At 42.1% G+C, this 27,856-nt stretch overlaps 1 protein-coding gene and 1 long non-coding RNA gene across 2 annotated transcripts in view; one reads left to right on the plus strand and one right to left on the minus strand.

Moving 5' to 3' along the window:
- The first annotated feature begins 532 nt into the window (after positions 1–532).
- Positions 533–27,856, plus strand: part of LMNB1 (lamin B1) — a 54,943-nt gene continuing 27,619 nt past the window's right edge. The window contains exons 1-4 of the mRNA XM_085014440.1: positions 533–646; positions 751–1,252; positions 25,727–25,883; positions 26,486–26,611. Of these exons, the coding sequence (XP_084870566.1) occupies positions 894–1,252; positions 25,727–25,883; positions 26,486–26,611 (642 nt within the window). The 5' untranslated portion in view covers positions 533–646; positions 751–893. The remainder of the gene's footprint in view (positions 647–750; positions 1,253–25,726; positions 25,884–26,485; positions 26,612–27,856) is intronic.
- Positions 22,659–27,602, minus strand: LOC110259464 (uncharacterized). Its single transcript, XR_002341881.2, has 2 exons — positions 24,622–27,602; positions 22,659–24,349 (listed from the first exon to the last, which is right to left on the minus strand). It is a non-coding gene; the product is annotated as an uncharacterized LOC110259464 (long non-coding RNA).

Consider the following 27,856-nt stretch of genomic DNA (forward strand, 5'->3'; position numbering starts at 1 on the left):
GCGGGGTATAAGGTTACAATGCCCGCGGTCGTCCCGGCCTCTACGAGTTTTGCGCGTGGCTGTTAGAGACGTTTACTTTTGAATTTCCCTGAACCGCCGGGTGTGGGCGGCGGCTCGGACCCGCCCCGGAAACCTCTGGGCTCCTTCCCGCCATCCGCTGGCCCGGCCCCGCCGGGGGTCCCCGCAGGGTGGTGGGGAAGACCAGGCCGGCTCAGGGCCCCGGGCCGCCGCGCGAGCAGTCCTCGCCGCCCCTCCCCGCCGCCCTCAGTCCTTCCCCCGCCACGCCCAGCCAGGCGCTCACAGACCCGACAGTTGCCAGAAGGCCTGATTTTGAATTTACAGGCCCGCCCCCTGCTGCTGGCTCCCCATTGGCCAGTGACGGTCACGTGAGGTATCAGAGCGCGCCGGCCATCTTGGGAAGCGCGGCGCCGCGGTCCGCGCCACCTCCGCCCCCCGCCCGCCCCTCCGCCCTCCTCCCCCCGCCCGCCCCTCCGCCCTCCTCCCCCCGCCCGCGGCTCAGCGCCGTTTGAGAGGAAACAAAGTGCTGCGGGCGGGAGACTCAGCGGCGGCGGCGGCGCGCGGATTCTGCTCGGCCATCCCGGCCACCCTTGCCCCGTATTTCCCGAGCGTGTGTGTGCGCGCGTGTGTGAGTGTGTGCATGTTTTCTTACACAGGATATTTTACGACTGATTGATTTTGTAGTCCTCCCCCTTTGCCCTTTGTGCTGTAACCCCTCTCCCGCCATCCCAGGTGCTTCGTCCTTCCTCCTCACGCCGGTCTCTCCGCGAGCGTGGGTCGCCGGTTCGCGCCTTCTCTCCCGCTTCGGCCCCTGCCGCCCCTCTTATTCCCGTGCTGCCCACGGCCTCCGCGCCCCGCTCTCCCCGCCGATCGCCATGGCGACAGCGACCCCCGTGCAGTCGCGCACGGGCAGCCGCGCGGGCGGCCCCACCACGCCGCTGAGCCCCACGCGGCTGTCGCGGCTGCAGGAGAAGGAGGAGCTGCGCGAGCTCAACGACCGGCTGGCCGTGTACATCGACAAGGTGCGCAGCCTGGAGACAGAGAACAGCGCGCTGCAGCTGCAGGTGACCGAACGCGAGGAGGTGCGTGGCCGCGAGCTCACCGGCCTCAAGGCTCTCTACGAGACAGAGCTGGCCGACGCACGACGCGCGCTCGACGACACGGCCCGCGAACGCGCCAAGCTGCAGATCGAGCTGGGCAAGTTCAAAGCCGAGCACGACCAGCTGCTCCTCAAGTGAGTGCTCGCCTGGCGGCCGCGGTAACTCACACGAGGGGTGGGGGGCGCAGCTCGGGCGGGAGGGTGAAGGCCTGGGTGCCTACGCCCTTCGGAAAGGGCAGGGTTTCCATCTCCAAGAAGGAGGAAGAATCTAGTGTTTTTCAGCAGGCGCAGGGGTCCCGCAGGGGCCTCAAGTTGTAGCGGTGGTAAAACCGGGATGTACATTTCCCGATCTTGGGTTCCCTGTGGGACCCGGCGAAGTGCGCGCCTCTGACCGCGGAGGAGTAACGCCCGGCTTCGGGCCTCGGACTCCGGGATCCAGAAGGCTTTTGCGCGCCGAGGCCGGGCAAGCGCCAGGTGCGGGGAGGTGGCTTCTGGGCACGCGCTTAAATGCGCGCCACGGTTTCCGGCCGGACCGAGACAAAGCGTCTGGTGGGTTTGCGGGGCAGGAATGGCCGGCTGGGGAGGACGGGCTGCCGGCCTAGAGAATGAATGAGCTCTGCGCGGGCGGAGAGAGGAAGGGGAGGGACCTGCCTCTGGCGTCCTGGTCTCCCGGGGGTGGGTCTCGCTTTGGCGCGCTCAGTTTTGGCCCTGTGACTTTTTGCGATCCTTCTGCGCTTGCTTTGGGCTGGGAGGGAGGGGAGGAGTCAGAACTGCGCGCCACCGCCGGCTCCGGGCAAGTTGGGTTTTCGAGCTCCTTTAGCTTTCCCTGGGGAAAGATGTCTTTGCTGCGGAGACACACGCGGGCCCTTGGGTGCGTCTGTGCACTGGACTCCACAAGAGTTTTTGCATGTCGCTGCCACCGTTCTCCGATCGGCCGACTGCTTGCCCCCAACAGCAGCCCCCTCCCCTAGCTTTTGCACCACTAACGTATAGTCACTTGGTTTTTCCGGTATAGAAGAGACCAAGCTCAGTCCCCACATCTGTCATTGTGCTGACAGGTCAGGGCAGATGAAAGGATGTGTAAATGTGGAGAGTTGTGGGGAGGGAGAACTTGTAATTATTCCACATAACAGGATCCGAATTTTCAGTCCAGGGCACAAGGCTAAATTTGCAAGCCTTTGTTGATCCTACCTTGCTTTTTTTGATGGGCAAAATGGCATAGCTGTCATCAGTAGGCAGCTACTGTTTATGTCACGCTTTAGAAGATTGCTCACTTTGCTCCCAGAATTCGTGGTCTCTACGCCCTATTGCCAGTTGAAATTTCTGGAGGTACCTGATGCTGACTGACTTTGTTCCTCTGATATTTCTGTCTGTATCCATGTCTCGGTCTCTGATTCGTATATGTGAGCTTCTATTTCCCTCTCTTGTTAAATACATGGAAAACGGTTTGTAAGGAATATGTGTACTTGGTAAAAATAAAATAGTATAGACTGGTGTATAGTGAAAAACTGTACGTCTTCTGCCTCTTTCCAGGAGACAGTCACATTTAGCCCTTCTGTTTTTATTTCGCGGATATTTAATTCCACAAAACAAAAATAATAATTAGCTTATGTTTTTGTTTCCTGGACTTACTAACCTTTGGAGTCATCTTTGGAAATGGGTCAGTTCACTCACTACTGTTTCCATCTTCCTCCAGATTTTTTCATTACTGAATTTCTTCACATCTTGGATGTGGTTGTTTATATGATTCACCATTATCATGTGTAGCACTAAGAAGAAAAAAACTTCAGGGCCAACTATGTAGGATCCATCCTGTTGGACCCATTCTGGTTTCAGAGATGTTAAAGCATGGCAGAGATTGTGTCACCTGCCAGTTACTGTTTTATGCAAAAGTTAGACGGAGATTTGGAAAAAAAGGTTATTGCTCTCATGTTGCAATAGGGGCGATAACCCACAAGCAAATAAATACTGAATTTCATCTGATTTGAAGCATTTTGATGCGGGTGCTGTTATAATCTTTCCAGAAGTTATCCCTGAAGGTTTTTCACACAGTAACAAGACTGCCACCTGGCTGACTATAGTTGTAAAATGCTCTGCATGTGTTGTACAATGCATGTTGGTTTCAGCAAGATTAAAAGTGAAGAATATGTGTATTAGAATCAAATCAGTATATGTGATATAATGTTAGGTAATAACATAACTAGGGGGAATAAAAATAAAGCCGGATAAAGGGATGGTGTGGTTAAGAAAGTCCTGTCTGAGGACTTGATAATTGAAAACAGTTTTCTCTGCTATGGCAGGTAGTATGCTGGATTGTGTGTGTATGTGTGTGTGTGTGTGTGTGTGTATACACATACATACATGTATTTTTAAGATTTGTACATATATCTGTTGTTGGGATTAGCTATATATATATATTTTCGAAATGCCATCAATTCCTCAAAACATGTCACATTGTACTATAGGATTTCAATTCTGACTTTCTCAGTATAATTTTGTCCTTAAATAGCTTTTCATTTTTCTCATTGGTTAAAGAAAAATTTGCCTTGAGCATACCTTCAAATGCTTTGAAGCTATCTGATCCCAATATCTATTACATGAGGCAACTTTTGTCCCTTAAAGCTCTCTTCTCTTAAGATGATATACAGCTGACATCCTATGAATTTGATTTACATCTAGTTTCCTCCTGTATCACATATTTTCCTTTCCTTGGTTTCTTCCCTCATTGTGTTGGGGAACATCCTTAGATAACTTATTCAGAAAAAATGGCAGGAGGTAAACTTACCAAGGCTTATGTGTCTGAAAATAACTTTGATTTTTGTGTCATGCTTGATTGATAGTTGGGCTAGGTATAAAATACTCAACATTTTCCCTCAGAACTTGGGAAGTAACATATTGCCTCATTGTCTTCTAGCACCCTGTTGTTGTTAAATGTCTACCTAAAGCCTCTCACAGTTATTTTCTTTTGGTAATTGCTTTGTTTTTCCTCTCTGGAAGCTTTGGAATTTTCTTTTATCCCCATTTCCTTGTATCTCATGGTGATAAGTCTAGGTATGGATATTCTGTTAAGCACTGTAGGTGTTGTAAGTAGGTCCCCAGGAGTTCCTGTCGTGGCTCAGCAGTTAATGAACCCAACTAGCATCCATGAGGACTTGGTTTCCATCCCTGGCCTCACTCAGTAGGTTAAGTATCCGGCATTGCTGTGAGCTGTAGTGTAGCTCGCAGATGTGGCTTGAATCTGGCCTTGCTGTGGCTGTGGTGTAGGCCAGCTGCTACAGCTCCAATTAGACCCCTAGCCAGGGACCTTCCATATGCTGCAGGTGTGGCTCTCAAAAAGACAGAAGACCAAAAAAAAAAAAAAAAGTAAGTCCCCCTTTAAAATCTTGATATTTCTTTAGCTCTGGAAAATTTACTTTATTCCCTATGTTTTCTGTGTACCATTTTCTTTGTTCTCTCTTATTGGAATTTTGAATGTCTTGTTTTCTCATTATTTTTTTTCATTCTGGGAAATTTTGCTTTTCTTCAGCTCAGTAGTGACATTTATTTATCTACTTACTGTCTTTTTAGGGTTGCACCCACAGCTCAATAGTGACATTTTAAAGACAGAAATCATACTTTTAATTTTAAGAAATCTTTTTGTACAGCTTTTTATTTAGCTTTTATTTGGCTTCATCTATTGTATGAATTACTTCATGTATTGTATGAATTATTTTCTTGAATTTCATGTTTAGGGTTTTCTTTTAAAAATTCTCTTCTTTTAATTGGATTATTTTCTTCCCTGATCACTTGCTCTTTTTACTTGGTGTGTTTTTTTTCTTCCCACTGACTATCCCAATTGCTGATCCTTGGTTGTCTGCATTTTCAAGGGAAGGGCTAGGTAGTGCTTGGATATTACTGCTGAATTGTTTAGGTAGCTCCTTCCCACTTTTCTGAATGGAAGAACAAAGTAGGATTTTGACTACGAATGGGTCATACTCTTGGCCAACTTGTTGGAAAAGCTGCAGCTATGTTAACGGGTGCCCAGAAGAGTGCGGTACAAAGCTGTTGCTGAATTAACCCATCCTTTTTAGTTTTTCTGTAGCCCCTGTTTGCATGTTCTGTGATAGGTGTTTTATCTACATTTCATCTACTAGAAATTTGTTGAAATGTTTGCTAATGATCCCTTTTTTGTTCACTGCCCTTTTTCTTTTTTTCTTTCTTTTCTTTTCTTTTTTTTAATGGCTAAACCAGCGACATGGAAGTTCCTGGGCCAGGGATTGAATCTGAACTGCAGCTGTGGGCAATGCCAGATACTTTAACCTTCTGTATTGGTTGGGGGGATAGAACCTACCACAGTAACCTGAGCCTCTGCAGTCAGATTCTTAACCCACTGGGCCATAGTGGGAATTCCTTTACTGCCTTTTTTCACAGTCTAGTGGGGTGGTCAATACCTATTGCCTAGTAATCCTTGGGAATCTTGGAAATCATTTAATTTTGAGCAATAATGGAAATATAATTTGTAAAATGAAAAGGAAGAAATGTTTTATTGTCTGTTTGGGTCTGTTGAGCTCTTTTAAGAATAATTTTCTCTTTAGTATTTTTTTTTGGGACTGTGCCCGAGTCAAATGGAAGTTCCTGTGCCAGGGATTGAATCTTCGCTGCAGCAGTGACCCAGGCCACAGCAGTGACAACACCAGGTCCTTAACCTCCCATGCCACAAGGGAACTCCCTCTCTTTGACTTTTTATTTGGAGTCAGAGTTTTTGTAATTAAATCATTTAGATAGATTTTTAAGAAAACGAATCTTGAGAGGACTTATTTTTTATTTTTATTTCTTTGTTTTTTTTAGGGCCACACCCGCAGCATATGGAGGTTCCCAGGCTAGGGGTCTATTCGGAGCTGTACCCGCTGGCCTATGCCACAGCCACAGCAATGCCAGATCCCAGCTGGGTCTGTGACCTATACCACAGCTCCTGGCAACACCAGACCCTGAGAGAATCTGAATTCCAAAATAACTTATTCCCTTTTTTGGTTTTTAAGCATACAACATCCCTCAGAGACAGAAGAATTCCAGGAGACATTTGCCCTTGCTAGAAAGAGTTTGACAACAGCTTCTTTGCGGGTGTTTGTTCTCTCATAGGGAAACTGATCTCAGATCTAAGATAACAGCTACTCTAGAATTCCCATTGCGGCTCAGTGGAAACAAACCCAACTAATATCCATGCGGATGCCGGTTTGATCCCTGGCCCCTGCTCAGTGGGTTAAGGGTCCAGTGTTGCTGTGAGCTGCATTGGTATGTTGCAGATGCGGCTCAGATCCAGTGTTGCTGTGACTCTGGCGCAGGCTGGCAGCTGCAGCTCTGATTCGACCCCTAGCCTGGGAACCTCCATATGCCATGAGTGCAGCCCTTAAAAAAAAAAAAAAAAAGAAAAAGAAAAAAGATACAGCTACTCTGATTTAGTCCAAGCCTAATTATATTTCCTTGAAAGTTTTTTAGGGGTCCACTTTCTAAAATGAATGCCATCAGTCAACACTTTAAACAAAAAAGTAAATTGACTTATTTGAAAATTTCAATATTAACTAATTATGCAGGCAGGCTAAATATAAGAAAATTAAAGATGTTGATTAATTGTTCAGTAGCTAGTTTTGTGGATGCATACTTTTTTGGTTCCTTAAGTGTCATGGGTTCACAGTCTTTTTTTGTAAAACCCTCATGGCCACATGTGTTTGGAGTTAAAAGCAATTCCAACTTTAGGAAGCTAATGTGATGTCTACCTGTATGTGACACTCCCAGTGGGGTCTGGGTTAGCACCCTATATGAAACAGATATTTCTTCAGGGAAAGATATTAATAGTCACAGTAAGTGGAGAAAGACAACTAAAAATAGCGTCACGTCCATTCAGGTCAGGTTTTGTCACCAAATGAATTGATGAAAATTTTGGTTTTAGAGCTCTGGATTACAAATATGAGAGGAATGGTTTGTTTGTTTATTTATTTATTTACCTTTTTATGGCCACACCTGTGGTATATGGAAGTTCCCAGGCTAGGGGGCAAATTGGAGCTGCAGCTGCAGGCCTATGCCATAGCCACGGCAATACTGGATCCTGAGCCACATCTGAGACCTGCGCTGCAGCTTGCAGCAATGATCCATAACTGAGCAAGGCCAGGGATTGAACTGCATCCTCACAGGGACAATGTCAGGTTCTTAAGCTGAGCCACAGAGGGAACTCTGATTTATGTTTTTTTAATTGACCACTTCTTAGTTCACTTGACTCAGGTTCTGGGAGTTGAACCTAGAACACAAATAAATTTTATTGGTTGACTGATTCATGGTAGATAGTCAGGCTTGAAAGGATGTAAGATTAACTCTTAAAGTGATTAGCTCTTTATAGAGAATTATGAATTAATTAGGAAAGTGGAGAGGGGGGCTCACTGGTATATAACTAACATAATGGATGCTGTAGGATTGTTTGAGATGCTGAGCAAGTCAATTTACTGTCCCTTCATTTCAAAAAAGTTTTTGAAAAGAATGTCTTAAGGAACATAGTTTAGTGTTTGAGATGTATTAGGCCTCAAAACTGGTGTTTTAAATTCATCTTTGAGAGGCCGAACAAAAATTTTGTTATTTAAAGTGGAACTTCATGTCTTTTCAAAGCAAATGGTATATTTTAAATTTTATGAAAATAGTACATTTTTTCTTCCAAACAGAATGACGAGTACTGTTGGTTGTAATTTTTCAGGGTATATATGCATTTGAAGATTCATAGGCTTCCTGCCTTCATCCTCAAGCGTCATGGTTTTGAGGAGGCTGGGTTTGAGGTTGAGGGGGATGGAGCCTACACAGTATATTCCTTTGGGAAAATGACATTCCTCTGATTTTCCTTCGTTAGTGCATTGGTAAGGAAACTTCTCTTGGGAATTTTGGATTTGTGTTTTCATTAAAAAAGTGTTTCCAGATGCTGATGTGCTACTAACAAGTATACTTGGGACATTTGTCAGTCACATTAGCTTGAGACAGAGTCATATTAAGCAAGAACATTAAGTGAAGGTACAGCTTCCTACTCTTTGTGACTTGGGGTATGTGATTTGTGACTTTAATTCTTTGAGCTTTTGTTTCCTTTTCAGTATAATTGGGACAGGTGTAAGTAGTGGTTTTTTGAATCACAGCAAGGATGAAGAAATCTAGACCTTTTTCTAGCCTGTCAATTTACTTGTCTCATAATAATGGGTGGATTTTTATCAGAATTGGCATTTTGAAGAAATTAGGAAGCATACTGAAATGAAATGTAACTAAGATAAACTAATTCTTCTTTTACTTTATTAGGGCAGAAGGGGATGGTTGGCATCTACCTTATATTTGGACTTACTGTATATTCACTGTTGACTATACATATTTTGGCCACACAGAGTGGAATTTAGTTGCATAGGCTAAACAGTATATGCAGGGTTATTTTAACATCATATTTTTTCAGTTTTCAAACCTAAAATAATAAATGCTGATCTGCTTTAGAGACTTTTTCTTATTATGTGGGAAATCATTTGAAAAACAAAAAACTTTGATCCCATGTATTACTTGGTCTTTGGTTTATGTCCTGATTTTGCCCTGATGGAAGCAAGTTGCCAATAAAACTCTGGTCTTAATGTGAAGCCATAAACTTCATGGTAAATAATTACTTTTATTTTCAAGGGAAGAACTTTAAATATGAAATCCCTAGACTTGGTGTTAAAGTCTAGGAGCCAGGTCCTAAGTAATTAAACCGTTACGATGCGTCCTTCCCTTGCTTTCAAAGGATGTTTGCTAGAGCAAGATGTCTTTGGAGTTGTTTATTCAAACTAGGAGGTTAGACTAGGTAATTGTTTGGTGTACCCAGATTCAAGGAAGTAAACACACAGAATGAAAGATTAAGCACCATAAAAATATGCTGCTACATCTTTCTTTCCCCTCTATACACGGTTATGCTTGTTCTTTTCATTCGTCCAGATGATGTCACCTCAGGTCTGAGTTAGAGATCTTTAGACTTTTAGATCATCACTGTAGGTTTGTTTCCTGCCCAAACAGTGAGAATGAGCCTTAAGTTCAGCTGGGCATTGGGACCCTGTTTTAACTGAAGTTCCCAATTTCTGGGATCCAGGGAAGTTTCCCAATCAGAGTTTTAACTTATACCCTCCCCCATATCTCTCTAACAAGAGGATTGTGTTTTGGGTGTTATATTTGCAGAATTAAAAAAAAAAAAACTAATATTTTCTTGTTACACAGAAATTGTATGTTCATTGTGGAAAATTAGAAAATACAGATAAATACCAAGAAGAATATAAGTCACACGTAGTCCCATAAGACTTCTGAAGTTTTCCTGTTTATATTCATGACAAAAAAATGGATTCATAGTAAATATCAATATGTAACCTTTCATGCTACACTGCTTTGTGAGCTTCTTTACATGTCAGTAAATGTACTTTATCACTTTAAGGGTATGTCAACAGGAGTTCCCATTGTGGCTCAGTGGTTAACAAATCCGACTAGGAACCATGAGGTTGTGGGTTCGATCCCTGGTGTTGCTCAGTGGGTTAAGGATCCAGCATTGCTGTGAGCTGTGGTGTAGGTTGCAGATGCGGCTCGGATCCCGTGTTGCTGTGGCTGTGGCGTAGGCTGGCGGCTACAGCTCCAATTCAACCCCTAGCCTGGGAACCTCCATATGCCGTGGGAGTGGCCCTAGAAATGGCAAAAAGACAAAAAAAAAAAAAAAAAAAAAAAAAAAAGATAAGGGTATGTCAACAACTTTTATTGGCCACTCAGTTTGCTGTGACCCAAGGTGTAGGCTTTGCAGTGACTGTGTCTACCTGATTTCTGAGAGGTCATAGAGGGCTGTGATTATCATCTATTTTGCTGACAGTATCACATTTTTTTCTTTTGGATAACTTAATGGTTAAATGTTAACTAATTTTTACTGGTTAAATGTTAACCATTGGATAAAGTAATAGCAAGTTTGCCAATTTTTGACGCCATTAACAGAAGGGTGTCCATTTCCCGTTTGGGGGAATTTATTTCTTGATTCCTGGGATTCTTCTTAGTTCTTTTTTTTTTTTTTTTTGTCTTTTTAGGGTCGCACCCGTGGCACATGGAGGTTCCCAGGCTAGGGGTCTAATTGGAGCCGTTGGCCTCCAGCCTATGCCAGAGCCACAGCAAGGCAGGATCTGAGCCGCATCTGTGACCTACACCACAGCTCACGGCAACGCCAGATCCTTTACCCACTGGGCGAGGCCAGGGATCAAAGCCGCAACCTCATGGTTCCTAGTCAGTTTCGTTAACCACTGAGCCATGACGGAAACTCCTCTTTTTAGTTCTCGATCATTTTTGTTGTTAACACTCATTGCAAGCATAAAGGAGTAAAAAGATCCACATTTAAGTTGTAATCTTTGCTGTGGGCTTGGATTCTAAGTGAGACATTCCTTAGCTAGTATGTTTCCTTGGTCCTTTTTAAAATTTAATTTTTTTGCCCTTACTGCACTTGCACTTATTGATCATGAATGGAATTATAGCACTTTTACTACAATCTAGCTCATTTTGTATATTCAGAAAATGAGACCTGGAGAGCTTAGAATACTTGTGCAGGATTCAGGACAAAAAACTAACATTTATTTCGTTCTTACTATGTTTGCCAGGTACTATGCCAGATGCTTTACAGGTACTGTTTTTAAGCCTTACCCTTTTTGATGAGTGAGGAAACTTCAGGCTCAGAGGGCCTTAAGTATTTTGCCTGAGATAACTTAGCAGATAAATGTCAGTTAGAATAGATCCTAGCTCTGTCTTCTAGCATTGTTAGAGGGTTTTTACGTGGATCACCTCATTTAATACTGGCCTGAAGCAGGCTCATGGAGCACTGTCATCTGTCCTTGAATTTGAGGTCTTACACAAGACATGTGACTTTCAGGTTCATTTGGATGCTACTTTTGGAAGTGGTACTAGATGTACATTTTTCACGGTGATAGTTGAGATAATTTATTTTTTTTAATTTTTTTGTCTTTTTGCTATTTCTTTGGGCCTTTCCCACGGCATATGGAGGTTCCCAGGCTAGGGGTCTAATCGGAGCGGTAGCCACTGGCCTACACCAGAGCCACAGCAACGCGGGATCCGAGCCACGTCTGCAACCTACACCACAGCTCACGGCAACGCCGGATCCTTAACCCACTGAGCAAGGGCAGGGACCGAACCCGCAACCTCATGGTTCCTAGTCGGATTCGTTAACCACTGCGCCACGATGGGAACTCCAAGATAATTTTTAATTTTTCATGAGGTTACAGTAACTGAGGCAGGTGTTTGAAATACTGAGGGCTTCATTTGCTAATAAGGAAAGGGTAAAAATGAATTACTCAGAGACTTCCTTTGTCTTTTCTTCCTTGTTGAAAAGCTTTCCTACTCAACAACTTAATAATAACTTTAAAAGAAACTAAAATCTCTAAATAAGTCTTTAATACTCATGACAGAAATATTCTTTTCATTTTTCTTTAATTCAGCACACATTTTTGGAACAGCTGCTGTTACCGAGTTCAAGCTTGTCCTGCTTGCCACACAACAGATCAGTAAATCAAGAGATGAGTTTTGGGGCAAGGAATAGTGACTTTAATCAGAAAGCCAGCTCTCCGAGATGGTGGATTAGTGTCCCAAAGAACCATCTTCCATCTTGCCAGGGTTTGGAGGCTAATTTCTTTTCTTCTTTTTGGGCTGTATCCGGAGCATATGGAAGTTCCTATGCCGCTGCTGTGCAGGTATTCAATGGATGCTCGTTTCTTTTATAGAACAAAGAGGAGTAAAGTAAAATGGTCCCTAAGTTGTTGCACATATTTTCTGGGTTAGGCCAGACTTGGGAAGGAATAGGTTAATTTCTTCTTTCCTGAAACCATTCACAGGTGGACCTGTGACTGTGTCCTGTGAGCGAAGGAAAGGTTTTCAGCTTAAGGTCCAGGCATGGAAGGCAAGGTTCCTGGAGTTGAGCCATTATGGATAATTTAAGCTGTAAGTAACATCACTTTAGGGATTAAGTTGTAGCAAAAGAAATAGAGTACAAAAGTTAAAAGAAACACATCCAATATGGAATAAGATTTGTTCTTCCCTGTTATAGTACGGCAAGCCAGGCCTTGAACCAGATTCTGGGGATAGGGAGATGAGAGGCTTAGTTCTTGTTATCAAGCTGCTTACAGTCTAGTAAGGAAGACAGAAAACGCTACAGTACTGCGATCCTATGACTGCAGTGCACTCATACAGTGTAGTAAGTGCTCCGATAGCAGTATCTACATGGTGCTATGGAGAAAGGGGCTACCTATGAGCCATAGTAGGAGCCTTGTAAAATTTTTGGGAGACATCCCAGGAGAATTGGAGAGGCAGTGAATCAGTGAATTGGGGGTAAGTAATACGTGGAAAATGTTAGGAAAGGTGTTGTCCTGAAGTGCAAATAGTTTGTCTAACGAGGGTCATATATATATGGATGTAAATATGTGGTGGGGGGAGATTGGGTTTTAGGTAATGAATTTCAGGCAGAATAGTGACATGATCAATCTAGCTTTAATGTGGAGGAAAAAGGACTATGTTAATTTCTGAAGACTAGAGGCCTTTAAAAACATTGAGTAAGCACACTTGGGAGTAAAGATACAGCTGAGGTGAGGTGGGAAGTGGGAAAGGGCAGAAGATTGATTTAAGAGAGACTGAGTGCGGGAGATGAGGGAGAATGGCGTCTAGGGTGACAGCTCCCATGCTTGGGTGCCTGGGGAGGTAGTGTTGTTCTTGAGAGAGGAGCAGATTCGGAGGACCCTGCCCAGCGTTAGTTGTGAGTTAGTGCTGTTTGTTGCATTTCTGGGTGGATATGTCAGCTGGCAATTTGGGGTACTTCACTGGAGTTCTGGAGAGAAACCTGATTGAAGATAGAGTTTTAGAGCGTGGGTTGGTATTGGGGGGTAAAGAAAGAAAAGAGATGAGGGGCAAAGTCAAAGACATGGTAAACATCTCCACGTGAGGACCAGGCAGAAGATGGAAAACGCATGATGAAGATGACCTGTGATAGCCGGAGGTAGGACAAGAATGAGTCCTGAAACAGGGAGCTTTACAAAGGAATGCTAGTACAGTCTAGGTTTGGTAAGAACTAAGAAGTATCCATTGATTTTGATTCTTAGGAGCTTGTTGTATTTTTGCCTTTTTTTTTTGCTTTTTCCTGAGCCGCTTCCGCAGCATATGGAGGTTCCCAGGCTAGGGGTGGAATTGGAGCTGTAGCCACTGGCCTACGCCAGAGCCACAGCAATGCGGGATCCGAGCCACATCTGCGACCTACACCACAGGTCACGGCAACGCCAGATCCTTAACCCACTGAGTAAGACCAGGGATCGAACCCGCAACCTCATGGTTCCTAGTCGGATTCGTTAACCACTGCGCCACGACGGGAACTCCCTTTGGAGCTTATTGTTGACTGTGGGTGTTTAATGCTGGTGAAGTGTGGTAAGGTCAAAGCCACTGAGCATAATTAAGGAAGAAATAGGAATAAAGGTCATAAGTTTGGGTCCCATAGAATGTTTGATGTGGAAGGAAGAAGACCTTTTTAAAAGTCAATTTAAAAAGAGTCTTACTTGATGTTTATCTAACGCAACAGTGGATAGGGTATCAGAACACTTACCCCTCTAAGATTCTGCGCTAAAAAAAAATGTGACCATGGAGTTTCCGTTGTGACTCAGTGGTAATGAACCTGGCTAGTTTGCATGAGGCTGTGGGTTCGATCCCTGGCCCTGCTTAGTGGGTTAAGGATCTGGCATTGCTGTGAGCTGCTGTGTAGGTCACAGATGTGGCTCAGATCCTGAGTTGCTGTGGTGTAGCTGGCAGCTACAGCTCCGATTCAGCCCCTAGCCTGGGAACTTCCATATGCCTTGGGTGTGGCCCTAAAAAGACCAATAAATAAATAAATAAATAAAGGTGACCTCTTCACTGCCTTTTTTTTTTTTTTTTTTTTTTTTTTTTGTTGTTGTTGTTGTTGTTGTTGTTGCTATTTCTTGGGCCGCTCCCGCGGCATATGGAGGTTCCCAGGCTAGGGGTTGAATCGGAGCTGTAGCCACCGGCCTACGCCAGAGCCACAGCAACACGGGATCCGAGCCGCGTCTGCAACCTACACCACAGCTCACGGCAACGCCGGATCGTTAACCCACTGAGCAAGGGCAGGGACCGAACCCGCAACCTCATGGTTCCTAGTCGGATTCGTTAACCACTGCGCCACGACGGGAACTCCACTGCCTTTATTTAAAACACTTTAAGTAGCTTATAGGATAAGAGTAAAATCCTCATTATTACCTAATAGTAGTGTGACCATGTAATTTAAGCATCCAAACAGGAATACTTCTTTCTATATGTGAAAGAGGAACCTATTAATAATTATACTGGGACAGCTAGCATAAATGGAAATTGCCCTGGACAAACTCAGGCATAATGGTCGTTGTCCATAAAATTTCTTCCCTGCATGAGCTGGCTCCTGCCTGATGTTTAGGCTGCAGCTCGCACCATACTTGGTCTTGCTTTCTGCTCTCCAGCCATGAAGTTTTTTTATTGTCTCATTTACCATCCTCCCTCTTAATAGGGCTTTTGCCTATGTTCCTTTTTCTGGACTTCTCTCACATTGGGTTGAACTCCTTCAAGGAAGAATACCTAGAGAGCACTGTAGAACTGACCTTATTTGGGAGCTGCTGTTGCTCTACGAACAGCTGGCTCATGATACCCAGCAAACTGGAGAATGGATTTGGAACACTGTTACAGAAAAACTTTCCAGACCGATATCCTTTATGAATATAGGTGTAAAAGTACTGGCAAACCCAGCCCACTAACTTGCAAAAGGATTATGCAACCTCATCAAGAGGCATTTATCCTAAGAATGCAAGGTTGGTTCAGTATGAGAGTCAACTGAGTAGAATATATATATATATATATATATATATATATATATATAGAACTGAATAGGCTATATGAATAGAATGAAGGATAAAAACTGTATTTGACAAACATACCACTCTTTTATGATAAAATATTCAAATGAAGGATTAAAGGGAACTTCTGAACTTGGTCAAGGTATCTTTGAAAAACCTATAGCCAACATCATACTTAATGGTGAAGACTGGTTGCTTTCTTCCTAAGGTCAGGAATAGGACAGGATTAGGATTGCTCAGTCTTAGCACTTACATACAGCCTTGTATTGGAGGTTCTAGCCAGGGTAATTAGGTAAGAAAAAGAAATATAGAAGAAGTAGTAAAAGAAAAGGATCAGAAAAAAAGTAGTAAAATGAGTGCATATGCCCCTTGAACAGCATGAGGGTTGGGGCACTGAGGGTAGCACAGTCAAACATCTGTGCATAACTTACAGTCAGCCCTCTGTATCCAAACAGCTGTGGATCAGGTAGTACTATAGTTTGTTTGTTTGTTTAGTTTGTTTGTTTGTTTAGTACTGTAGTTTTTAATATGGAAAAAAATCTACATCTAAGTGGACCCTTGTAGTGCAAACACATAATGTTCAAGGGTCACCTGTATCTCCATTTGCAGATGAAATGATTTCTTAGAAAAGCCTAAGGAATCTGTAAAAAACAAAAACTAACCCATTAATACGGGATTAATGACAAAGCTTCAGTGGCATAAAGGTAAACCATTTCATTAGGAAGACCCAAGTATCAGTTTTTTCAAGTCTTCTCTCTTGGGCTTTGGCTGCACAGTATAATGTGAAGATTGAGAGGAAATATCAGCATCTGTAAAACTCCACTGGAATTCTCCTGCCTTTTTAGTATGGTAATGCTGCTTTTGGCTGTGCCAGCTGACTGCCAGGTCTGAGATTCTGTTTACTCCTTAGAGAGTAAACTTTTCACCTTTTATCTTTTTTTTTCTTTTCTTTTTCCTGTCTTTTTGCCTTTTCTGGGGCCGCTCCTGCAGCATATGGAGGTTCCCAGGCTAGGGGTCTAAATGGAGCTGAAGACACCGGCCTATGCCAGAGCCACAGCAACGCGGGATCCGAGCTGCGTCTGCAACCTACACCCCAGCTCACGGCAATGCCAGATCCTTAACCCACTGAGCAAGGCCAGGGATTGAACCCACAACCTCATGGTTCCTAGTCGGATTCGTTAACCACTGTGCCACGACAGGAACTCTTCACCTTTTATCTTGATGAATGGGGGGCCGTTGGCCCAGGAGCAAGGAGTAGGGTCTGCTTTGTGTCTCAAATAGATTTTCATGCAGTCGCAGTACCAGGGTAACTGTTGCTATCAACAGTATCTGCAGTATAAATTAGGTTACTTCTCAGATAGCCCTGGAGTCTAGCTTAGGATTTTGCACACTTGGGTTGTCTGAGCTGGTTTTCACTCATCTGTCTGCTTTCACTTTCCAAAATTCTGTCCTTTCCTTCTTCACTTTTTTTCCTAGTGAATTTGTTCTTCTGTTGTTTAGTTGGGTGTCTGGAAGGGGGGTAAGAGTGGAGTCACACTTAATGTGCCATTTTTACCCAGAAGTTACATCATGGACTCTTACAGCACTGTGTATTTTTTTCTTTTTTCTCAGAAGTTATCAAGAGAGTTGCCGACAAGTATAATTTGTTAAGACACGTTTATGTGATTGATTGATTCCCCTTTCAGCCATACCCACAGCATCTCAAAGTTCTTTGGCCAGGAATCAAAGCTTGCCACAGCAGGGATCTGAGCCGCAGCAGTGACAACGTTGGATGCTTATTAACTCCCTGCTCCATAAGGGAATTTCTGATTCCGCTTGTAGAGTGGAATCTCTTTGTGGACGGTCTAGTGTCTGATTTTGCTTCCTCTTGTATCAGCACGTTTCATAGCACTCTAGGCTCCCTCAAAATAATTATTGACTTAGTGATAATCACTTTTATAGACTATTTTCCTATAAGATTGGTAGAGGAGCAGTGAAGTAACTAATGATACTAGTAATTGTACAGCTGGGTAAAATCTGGAATTGAAAATTGGTTTTCTAATGTGAAAAATGGCTGTAGGCCTAAAATGAGTCTCTTTCTGACGACGCTGTATGAAATGATCATCCTGCCCTTCCCCTGTAACTTCTTATTCTGGTTTATTTTCTCCAAAGTACTGATTACCCCTGTTGTATGTATTTGTTTATTGTGTGCCTCTCCCTACTGGGATATACCTTCCATAAGATCGGGGACTTGGTTTATTTTGTTCATTGCTGGTTTCTATGTATCCAGATCAGTTGCCTGGCATATATAACAAAGTTGTGATAGTTGCCTTTTTTTTTCCCCCAATAGGTCACTTTTTGTTAGGACTTAAACCGTATGTATCTACTCCTGAATTTTTTTTTGTCTTTTGTCCTTTCTAGGCCACACCTGTGTCATATGGAGGTTCCCAGGCTAGGGGTCTCTTCAGAGCTGTAGCCACCAGTACCAGAGCCACAGCAACGCCTGTGTCATATGGAGGTTCCCAGGCTAGGGGTCTCTTCAGAGCTGTAGCCACCAGTACCAGAGCCACAGCAACGCCAGATCCGAGCCGAATCTGCGACCTACACCACAGCTCATGGCAACGCCGGATCCTTGACCCACTGAGCCAGGACAGGGACCGAACCCGCAACCTCATGGTTCCTAGCTGGATTCGTTTCCACTGTGCCACAACAGGAACTCCTACTCCTGACTCTTGTATCTATTTATATCAGTGGATTTTTGTTCAAAGAAATGGTCCATTGTTTTTTGTTTAATATTTTTCCTAATTTTAACCTGATTTCAGTTAAGCTTCTCCTCAGTTAATGGAGTTGTTGCTAATGTGTTGACTATTCAGTTTAGTGAATGAGTAGCAAAATTTTTATTACCATCAGAAATGACCCATTGCAGCTTTTGAGTTTGTGCAAAGCATCTTAGTCTTTTTGCTTGTGTCAGAGGAGACCCTTGTTAATGGAAATTGTGATTACATGACTTTCTGGAGACTTTCTGTGTATTAAATGATATTTATCTTAATTGTAGAGAAGTTCATTAATTTCCTTCTGTACAAATATTATGGATCATACCCCTTCTTCCTTTGGAAGGGAAGATACTTTGAGGACAGTGTTAAAGCTGATGAATGAATGTTGGGGCAGACACATTTAATACGCATTTCGAGTCTGTTATTGTGAGATAGGTTATTTAGTTTCAGGACAGAAGGTTTTTGTTTGGGCATATTAATAACCTTTACCATAAGCCCAAAATAAAGTTTGTTTTTCCACTAACAGTCTGGACCACGGCTAGGTAATAAAGAGCATGTTGATACTGAACTCTGGGTATGAAGAGAGCCTCAGAAGCTGGATTATTTGATAGTCACTTGAATAACTGCACTAGTGTTGAGTGGTGTTCAGCTGCCACCAGACAGCTGTTCAGAAGAACCTTACTGTATATAAAGACAGAGCTCCAACAGCTGGGTCTGACTAGACACCCTCTCCACGTAGAGTGAGAACCATTATGAGGGATTTAAAAATGCTTATTTTGTGGACACAAAATAATTTTTAAAGAATGGTTCCTCTTATCTGATTACAGGTGAAAAACTAAATGGTTTGTCCCTTTTATCCCCTGCAACTTGTTTGTTTTTCTAAATAAGAACAATCCTGAAATTAAAATTTTTTTTGTCTTTTTTTTTTTTTTTTTTTTTTTTTTTTTTTAGGGCCGCACCCATGGTATATGGAGGTTGCCAGGCTAGGAATTGAATTGGAGCTATAGCTGCTAGCCTACACCACAGCCAGCAACACTGGATCCAAGCTGCGTCTGCAACCTACACCACAGCTCATGGCAACTCTGGATTCTTAACCACTGAGCAAGGCCAGGGATCTAACCTGCATCCTAATGGATGCTGGTCAGATTTTTTTCCGCTGAGCCATGGTGGGAACTCCCTGAAATTAAATGTTAATGATGCGTGCTGAGTTAAGAAAGGTAACTGAACACAGGCAGAGAAATCACTGGCATGAAATTGTTTTTATTGGTCTTTCATCTTCCTTTGTAGTCTCATTTCCATCCAGAAGATTATCAATTAGGAAAAATTCTCAATCGGTATTTGTTGAGTATCTACTCTCGTATGAGATGAACTTGACAATTTATAACAGCTTTTTTTTTTTTTTTTTTTTTTTTTCTTTTTGCCATTTCTTGGGCCGCTCCCTTGGCATATGGAGTTTCCCAGGCTAGGGGTCTAATCGGAGCTGTAGCTGCCAGCCTACGCCAGAGCCAGAGCAACGCAGGATCTGAGCCGCGTCTGCAACCTACACCACAGCTCATGGCAACGCCGGATCGTTAACCCACTGAGCAAGGGCAGGGACTGAACCCGCAACCTCATGGTTCCTAGTTGGATTCGTTAACCACTGCGCCATGACGGGAACTCCTATAATAGCGTCTTAAAATTGCTAAGAACTTATTTAAGCAACCAGAGAGCTGCCTCGTAGTTTTCTATGGAATATTATGAGTGGAATTTATTTACTTACTTATTTACTTTTTGGTCTTTTTGCCATTTCTTAGGCCACTCCCGAGGCATATGGAGTTTCCCAGGCTAGGAGTCCAATCGGAGCTGTAGCCACCGGCCTACACCAGAGCCACAGCAACGTGGGATCCAAGCCGAGTCTGCAACCTACACCACAGCTCATGGTAACGCCAGATCCTTAACCCACTGAGCAAGGCCCGGGACCGAACCTGCAACCTCGTGGTTCCTAGTTGGATTCGTTAACCACTGCGCCACGACGGGAACTCTGAGTTTACTTATTTTTTAATTTAATTTTATTGGTGTATAGTTGATTTACAATGTTGTATTAGTTTTAGGGGTACAGTAAAGTTAATCAGTCATACATTTATCTATTCTTTTTCCCATATTGGTTATTACAAACTAGGGAGTAGATTTCTGTGCTATGTAGTAGGTTCTCATTATCATCTGTTTTATACAAAAGTGTGTATATGTTATTTCCACCCTTCCGTTCTTCCCTCCCTCAATGGTTTTACCTACGGTAACCAAAAGATTGATTTTGAAATCTGTGAGTTTGTTTCTGTTTTGTAAATAAATTATTTTGTGTCTTTAGATTCCACATAATATCATATGATATTTGTCTTTTTCTGTCTGACTTGTTTCACTATGAGTGGAATTTAAAACTAACTTGAGAATGGGCCCTTTTTGATGTTCATAATCTGTTGTTTTGTATGACATGTGAAGGCAATGATTTAAAAAATCAAGGTGCTTGTATTTCTGTTTTTTATCTTTAGAAACATGAATGTTTCTATTTTTTTAACGTATAACTTTTTTTTTTTTTTTTTGGTCTTTTTGCCTTTTCTCAGGCTGCTCCCTCGACATATGGAGGTTCCCAGGCTAGGGGTCGAATCCCACAGCCACGGCAACTTGGGATCTGAGCCTCGTCTGCAACCTACACCACAGCTCACAGCAACGCCGGATCCTTAACCTACTGAGATTTAACTTAAAAGTCTATATTCTTAAGTCTATCAGTGTTATGGTTTTTTAAAAGTTTTTTTATTTATATTTTTTATTGATTAATTTTTCTTTTTAGGGCTGCACCTGCAGCATATGGAGGTTCCCAGGCCAGAGGTCAAATCAGAGCTACAGCTGCCGTCCTACGCCACAGCTACTCAGGATCCGAGCTGCGTCTGGGACCTAGACCACAGCTCATAGCAACGCCAGATCCTTAACCGACTGAGTGAGGCCAGGGATCAAACCTGCAACCTCATGGTTCTTAGTTGGATTTGTTTCCACTGCACCACGACGGGAAGTCCATGATTGCGTTTTCAGTCTCCACTTCCTTATTGGTGGGACTAGTGTGCTGTGGGGTACACCTAGACAAATGAAAGATACTGAGGGAATTGGGAAACCTGAGTCCTCAAAGCAGAAGGGGTAGTGCACAGACCAAGCAAGCGGACACTGAGTTCCAGAGTCAAGTAATTCAGTACAGAAGCCAGGGTTGAAATGATGATCTTAAGACAAGTCGAGTTCAGGAGTTTTCCATCGTGGCTCAGCCGTAATGAACCCGACTAGTATCCATAAGGATGCGAGTTTGATCCCTGGCCTCGCTCATGGGTGGATTAAGGATCCAGCATTGTTGTGAGCTGTGGTGTAGGTTGCAAATGCAGCTTGGATCCTGCATTGCTGTGGCTGTGGTGTAGGCCGGCAGCTACAGTTTCACTTCGACCCCCAGCCCAGGAATTTCCACACGTCACAAGTGCGGCCCTAAAAGGCAAAAACAACAACAAAAGAACAGTGGTCTTGCTAATATTTGGAGGTGGTCAGGGGTGGTTCAGAGAGTAGCAAGTAAGGAGTTGCATTTAGGTTCGTCTTGCAGGCCTCAGGAGATGATGGGGACAGGTCCCGGGTTATTAATGGTATGAGGTTCTGTTGGGGAAGTACATCTGCTCTGTATCATTGACGCTATGTCTGTTCGTCTTGACTCACTGCTAGCGAATGTTAATAGGAAGGTAAATGTATCCTTTCCAGTTGATTATTTTTTAAGGGTCAGACTTTTGACCAGACCTGGTTGCTTGCTATGAGTGAAATTCAAGCTTGCTTGAAATGAAAGCTAATTTTGTTTAAGGGAAGGAGTTCTGAATCATAATAGAGTGTCAACTATATTTTTATAAAACTTTCTTCGTTTTAAAGTTGTAGTTCTTCCCGAGTTCCCATCATGGCACAGTGGTTAATAAGTCTGACTAGGAACCATGAGGTTTTGGGTTCGATCCCTGGCCTTGCTCAGTGGGTTGAGGATCCGGCGTTGCCGTGAGCTGTGGTGTAGGTTGTAGACACAGCCTGGGAACCTCCATATGCCACAGGAGCAGCCCAAGAAATGGCAAAAAGACAAAAAAAAAAAAAAGTTCTGTAAACACCTACAGTAAATGAGTATGTTTTCTGACATATTTAGCAGTGTGTGTATTTGTAGCTTTAGATTAATAGCATGTTGAATTTAAATGAAAACGTGACAGCCGTTTCTTATCTGGAGGTAAGTATAGGCAGGTCTGTAACTGAACAAATCTGATTAGAAAATAGAGTCAAAGTCATTGAAAAACTAATGGTCTCGGGAGGAGACAGTTTGGGGGGTGGGGGGATGTGCTTGGGTTGTGGGATGGAAATCATGTGAAATTGGACTGTGATGATCATTATACAACTACAGATATGATAAATTCATTTGAGTCATTAAAAAATTATATATATAAAAAAAGAAAATATAGTCAAAGAAAAATCCCAACCATCCCCTTAAGCGAGTTTTTGGTAAGTTTGGATTCCTGTCTAAAGATGTTATTCTGTGCTTAGGTGATGGCTGCAGCTAAATCATGTGTGTATGTTTTATGATGTCCGTTTTGCAGGTTTCTGCACTTTTGCCATGTGCTGGTAATTAGCTCAAGACTTCCTGCATCATTTTTAATGAATTAAAAATAATAATACAATTAGAAAACTGGAGTTCCCGTCGTGGCGCAGCGGAAATGACTCTGACTAGGAACCATGAGGTTTCAGGTTCGATCCCTGGCCTCACTCAGTGGGTTAAAGATCCAGCATTGCCATGAGCTGTGGTATTGGTCACAGACATGGCTTGGATCTGGCGTTGCTGTGGCTCTGGCATAGGCCAGCGGCTACAGCTCCGATTAGACCCCTAGACTGGGAACCTCCGTATGCTGCAGGTGCGGCCCTAAAAAGCCAGAAGACAACTATGATAAGAGTTATAGATGTTCAAGATGTTAACTTGCTGCATGGCCCCTGTTATCCTTGTTATTGTGCTCATGGCATATAAAACTAATTGGTGACTGCTTAGCAGATGGAGACCTGAGTGTAAGCTTAAACTTTTTTTTTTTTTTTTTTTGTGGTCCATCTAGCTTCATAAATTGGCAGGGTCGTAGGGAGGACATCTAGGAATGTGAATTTTAGAGATTATAGAAATGTCAGTTATTTTTTTGCCTTGTAGGAAAAGACATGATACTTTACGTAGCATGAAAAAAGCAGCATGTGAGGATGTTTCCCTTAACAATTACCAAAGCATTCGTTGCTCTAGGCTGTCTGTGAAGAAGGTTGTAGGACTAATGAGTGAGTCATTACCGTTGCCCTCAAAGAGGTCTCAGTCCCTTGAGGTAGCTAAGTACATCCACGAATAGGATCAGCGTGGTAAGTGTAATATAAGTGTGTGTAAGGTACAGAGGTAGAAATTGGTTCTCATCTCTTGAGTCAGGGCATAGAAGAGGTCAGCTCTTATGTGTAATTTTAAGCACATTTCCAGCTTCTGATTTACATCTGCCTATTTTATTCCATCATGTGCAAAGTCACAGCTTAAAGAAAGAAATTTATAATGCAACAGTTTATATTTTTACAGAGTAACAGTGCTATAAGTGACTCAGAACTTGACATCAAATTTCAGCTGGTACCACTGGGTGCTCAAGGTACCTTCTTCATGTTAATAGCAAATCCTGGTCATCCTCTCCTTGTCTCACCTGGTCTTGATTTTTTGTTGACGACATTACTGTATTCTAGTCATTTAGATGCACTATCCCTCATTTTTGGTTTCTTTTATTTCCTATACTACGCAAGACTGTTGTGTAGTATCTTTCACTTGTGACAGCGATCTTAATTTGGAATCATAGGCCATATTACCTGTAATGTCAATAAAATCAAACACACAGAGTATGCGGTAGCCTGTGGAATTGGTGGGTTTTTGTTTATTTTGTTTTAAAATTCATTATCTTTCTTGGGCCATTTTGGTTTCTGAGAAGCATAGGTTTACTCTCCTGCCTTGAGGTGCCACATTGAGAAACACCACTTTATGATCTGAGACTTAAATATTAGATTGCAGTTGAATTTTTGTAACTGCTAAGTAAGCCATTTTGAGTCAGTAGCTTTTGTAAATATTGTGTGATACTCTGTAAAATATGATTTTGTTTTAAAACTATGTAATTTATCCCTGACAGCTCTGGTCATTTATACAGTGGGATAAAAGAATAGCTCCTCCACAAACATTGCTTTTCTATTGAGTTCCTAGCTTTTACACTCAGCACTTGTATGAACTAGGCATTTTTTTCTTAAACCCCTTCCTAAACTAAGCTGTCTTCAGTGAAAGGCTGCCATCTTGTGGTTTTTAAAAATACACAACTTGAAAAAATTTTCACAATGCGACTGCTGAGATTTTGTATGTATATATAGTTGTTTCGTAAAAATGAGTATGAAATGAGTACTATTTAATCTTCCCTTTAAACTACATTTGCTTATCCTTGGATAGCTTTTTTCTTCATTTTATTATAATATTAAAATACCTTTTTTTTTTTTTTTTTTTTTGTCTTTTCTAGGACTGCTCCCATGGCATATGGAGGTTCCCAGGCTAGGGGTCTAATCGGAACTATAGGTACCGGCCTGCACCAGAGCCACAGCAACGCAGGATCTGAGCTTCATCTTTGACCTACACCACAGCTCATGGTAACACCGGATCCTTAACCCCTCTGAGCAAGGCCAGGGATCGAACCCACAACCTCATGGTTCCTAGTCGGATTCGTTAACCCCTGCGCCATGATGGGAACTCCTAAAATACTTTTAAAAATTTTTATTAACTGAAGATTTCTCTGTTAGCCTACTCTCAAACATCAGTAGTAGAAAAACTCTTCTATAATAGCAGTTTTAATTAAGGACAGATATTGAGAATTGTGATTATTAATGCTTTTCTGGTATCACTAGTTAATGATAATAGAATTATTTATATTAAAATGATCTTTAAAGTATAAAGTATATATTTGACAAAATATATCCTAAAGAACCTTAATTTTATAATGTAGAATTCCATTTAATAAAAAGGGATATTTAGAAGTAAAACCTTAGTTTGAGTTTCTTTTTTGAGTAGTTAATAGTATAAACTGAAAATACTCAGTTTTCTTCAAAGTACTAGGCAGGCCCCCTATTTGTAGTTAAGGAAATTTAAAAACCACCTCTTACGTAGGAAATGGAAACTTCTTACAAGCTTAGGGTCAGTTAATTCTCAGGTAATGTCAAGGGAGTTTTTGTATATCATTAAGTCATAACGTTACTTTTTATAGTAACTTTTTAATTTTCCATTTATTTACTCTCATCATTTTTTAAAAAAAATTTTGGCCACACCCACAGCATGTGAAAGTTCTCTAATCAGGGATCAAACCCATGCCAGAGCAGCGACCCATGCTGCTGCAGTGACAATGCCAGATCCTTAACCCCCTGCACTGCAAGGGAACCCCCACGTCGTTTATCTTGATTTATGTCTCCTGTGTGTCTTGTTTTATAATATTCATTGTATTTAAAAATAATAAATTTCCATTTCTTCAAAAACGGAAGAAATTTCCTCTCTTAGTGAAACATGTAGGTGCCTCTTTATAGAATGAGGAGGACTTGTGTTCTCCCTCAGGGACAAGATTCTGGTCCGTTGGGCCTATGGACTTCTTAGACCTAGAGTCATTCTTAATCGGGGAAGGGAGATCATTGAAATAGAAAGTTATTATCCATCAGCAGCTCCAGATACAGTGCTCCCAAACTGCTCCTGTAATTTTAGTGGGTTACGGCCGTCTTTATTTAAACTGTCTCTTCTTTTGTTTCCCCTCTACGCAGGGAGGGAGAAGGCTTCAAGTCAGGGGTAAAATTTGATGTCTTGCACTTGTTCAAATGTCTTATAGTTATGCGAAGAAAGAATCTGATCTTAACGGAGCCCAGATCAAGCTTCGCGAATATGAAGCCGCTCTCAATTCGAAAGATGCAGCTCTGGCTACTGCACTTGGTGATAAAAAAAGTTTAGAGAGTGATTTGGAGGATCTGAAGGATCAGATTGCCCAGGTGAGGTAAACCCTGTTTTTGAGCCATATTTGGCAGGTTCATTGTCCGGTCTGTCCAGATTGATTGAAAAAGTTTTAAAATATTTTTTATTTTTAAAAATTTATTAAGTTATTTTGGGGGGGGGTGTACCAGCACGTGTAGTCTTGAGCTAACATGTAAAGCATCTTTACCTCTTACTCATTGTGTCTGTATTATGAAGATCTTGTTGCTGCTCTTCTTCCTCTGTTGTGGTTAGGCTCATTCTGTTTTTTGCTCTCACAGTCTATTTCATAATTGTACCAAAATGTGAGGAAAGAAGAGAAAAGGTGTCATAATGGTGCTCCTCACACAGGAAACAAATGAAAGTGGTAGCTCAGATTGTTGGTTTGAGTTTTGAAAAGTGGTCATTTGCCATTTACCAAATTTGAGAGGTGTTTTGATGTGGCACCTTGTGGGTGGGACCAGCAGTGGAACCCATGGTTCTGGGATAAAGGACTCTCCTACATTGGCAGATACATAGAAACTATAATACTTGATGTGATTCAATCCATAGGTATCTATTAAGTTCATTGCTAAATGATTGCTGAAGTATTTCCGTTAATTCTTTTTCTTTATGTTATTAGTTGGAAGCCTCTTTAGCTGCTGCCAAAAAACAGTTAGCAGATGAAACTTTACTTAAAGTGGATTTGGAGAATCGCTGTCAGAGTCTTACTGAGGACTTGGAGTTTCGTAAAAACATGTATGAGGAGGTAACTATGTATAATTTTAACTTTTTTAAGGAATGAATGGGTCCCAGAAGGCTTTATTATATACTATGTGTGTGAAACATGGAAGAATTTTATAGGCAAATTATTTAAGGCACTGTTGCTTAAAGGTTGCATATAAGAATTCAGACTGCTGTAATAATCAGATGCTATTTTACTTTAACTTATAAAGGCTGGGCCACAGTTGTTAATTATTGTCAACCTCTTCAAGCATTTGCATGAGTTATATATTGCCATCTAACAAATTACTTCAAAATTTAATAACTTAAGACCGTAGACTTATTTTCTCACAGTTTCCGAAGGTCAGGAATCAGAGCTGCTTCACTAGATAGTTGTTTCAGGGTCTCTCATGGCGTTTATAGTCAGACTTTCAACCTGGGCTAGAGGCACCACTTGAGGGTTCATTCACAGGCTGTTGGCTGGAGGTATCAGTTCAGCATGGGCTTCGCTGTAGGAATGCTTATGATGTGGTTGCTTACGATGTGGCTTCCCTCAAGAGTGAGTGATGAGAGAGGGCTCGAGACAAGCCTTATCACCTTTTGTAACCTAATCCCAAAGTGATACACCGTCAGTCTCCATCCCAACAACCAACCAAGATACACTGCAGAAGCAGGGAATCAGGCAGAGGGTGAATACCAGCAGGCAGCAGCCATTGGGGGCTGCTACCCACAGCATTTATATTTGTATATGTATATATAAGCCTTAACATGTGGTCAAGCCTTGGTGGGTGAGTGTAGCAACTGTTGCCCACAAAGATGCATGCTGTAATGTAATTAAAGAAAGGAGAATGAATTGAGACTCCCAGATTGATAGTCTTTATTTTGTTTGTTTTCCTTTAAAGATACATTTTTAAATGTTTAAATATATTTTCAAGTTGACATTTTATCAAATATTTATTATATGCTCTTCTTATACAATATTGGGTTTTTATAACATAAAGATATAGTTCAACTTCAAAAAATAAAAAAAAAAGAAAGGAGAATGTATATGTTCTCAAAATTGAAGAGGGTCAGGAGCCATACAGGTCGAAGAATATGCAGTTAAATACTCAATGTTTTTAAAAGTAGTATCTTTTTTTTTTTTTTTTTTTTTTTTTTTTTTTTTTGTCTTTTTGCCTTTTCTAGGGCTGCATCCACGGCCTATGGAGGTTCCCAGGCTAGGGGTCTAATCAGAGCTGTAGCCACCGGCCTACACCAGAGTCACAGCACGCGGGATCCGACCCGAGTCTGC

Source organism: Sus scrofa, chromosome 2 (assembly GCF_054392235.1).
Source record: "Sus scrofa isolate SSC_HxYL_T2T_F1_AM1 chromosome 2, Sscrofa_HxYL_maternal_Yorkshire_Landrace_v2.0, whole genome shotgun sequence".
In the NCBI taxonomy this organism is placed as follows: Eukaryota; Metazoa; Chordata; class Mammalia; order Artiodactyla; family Suidae; genus Sus; species Sus scrofa.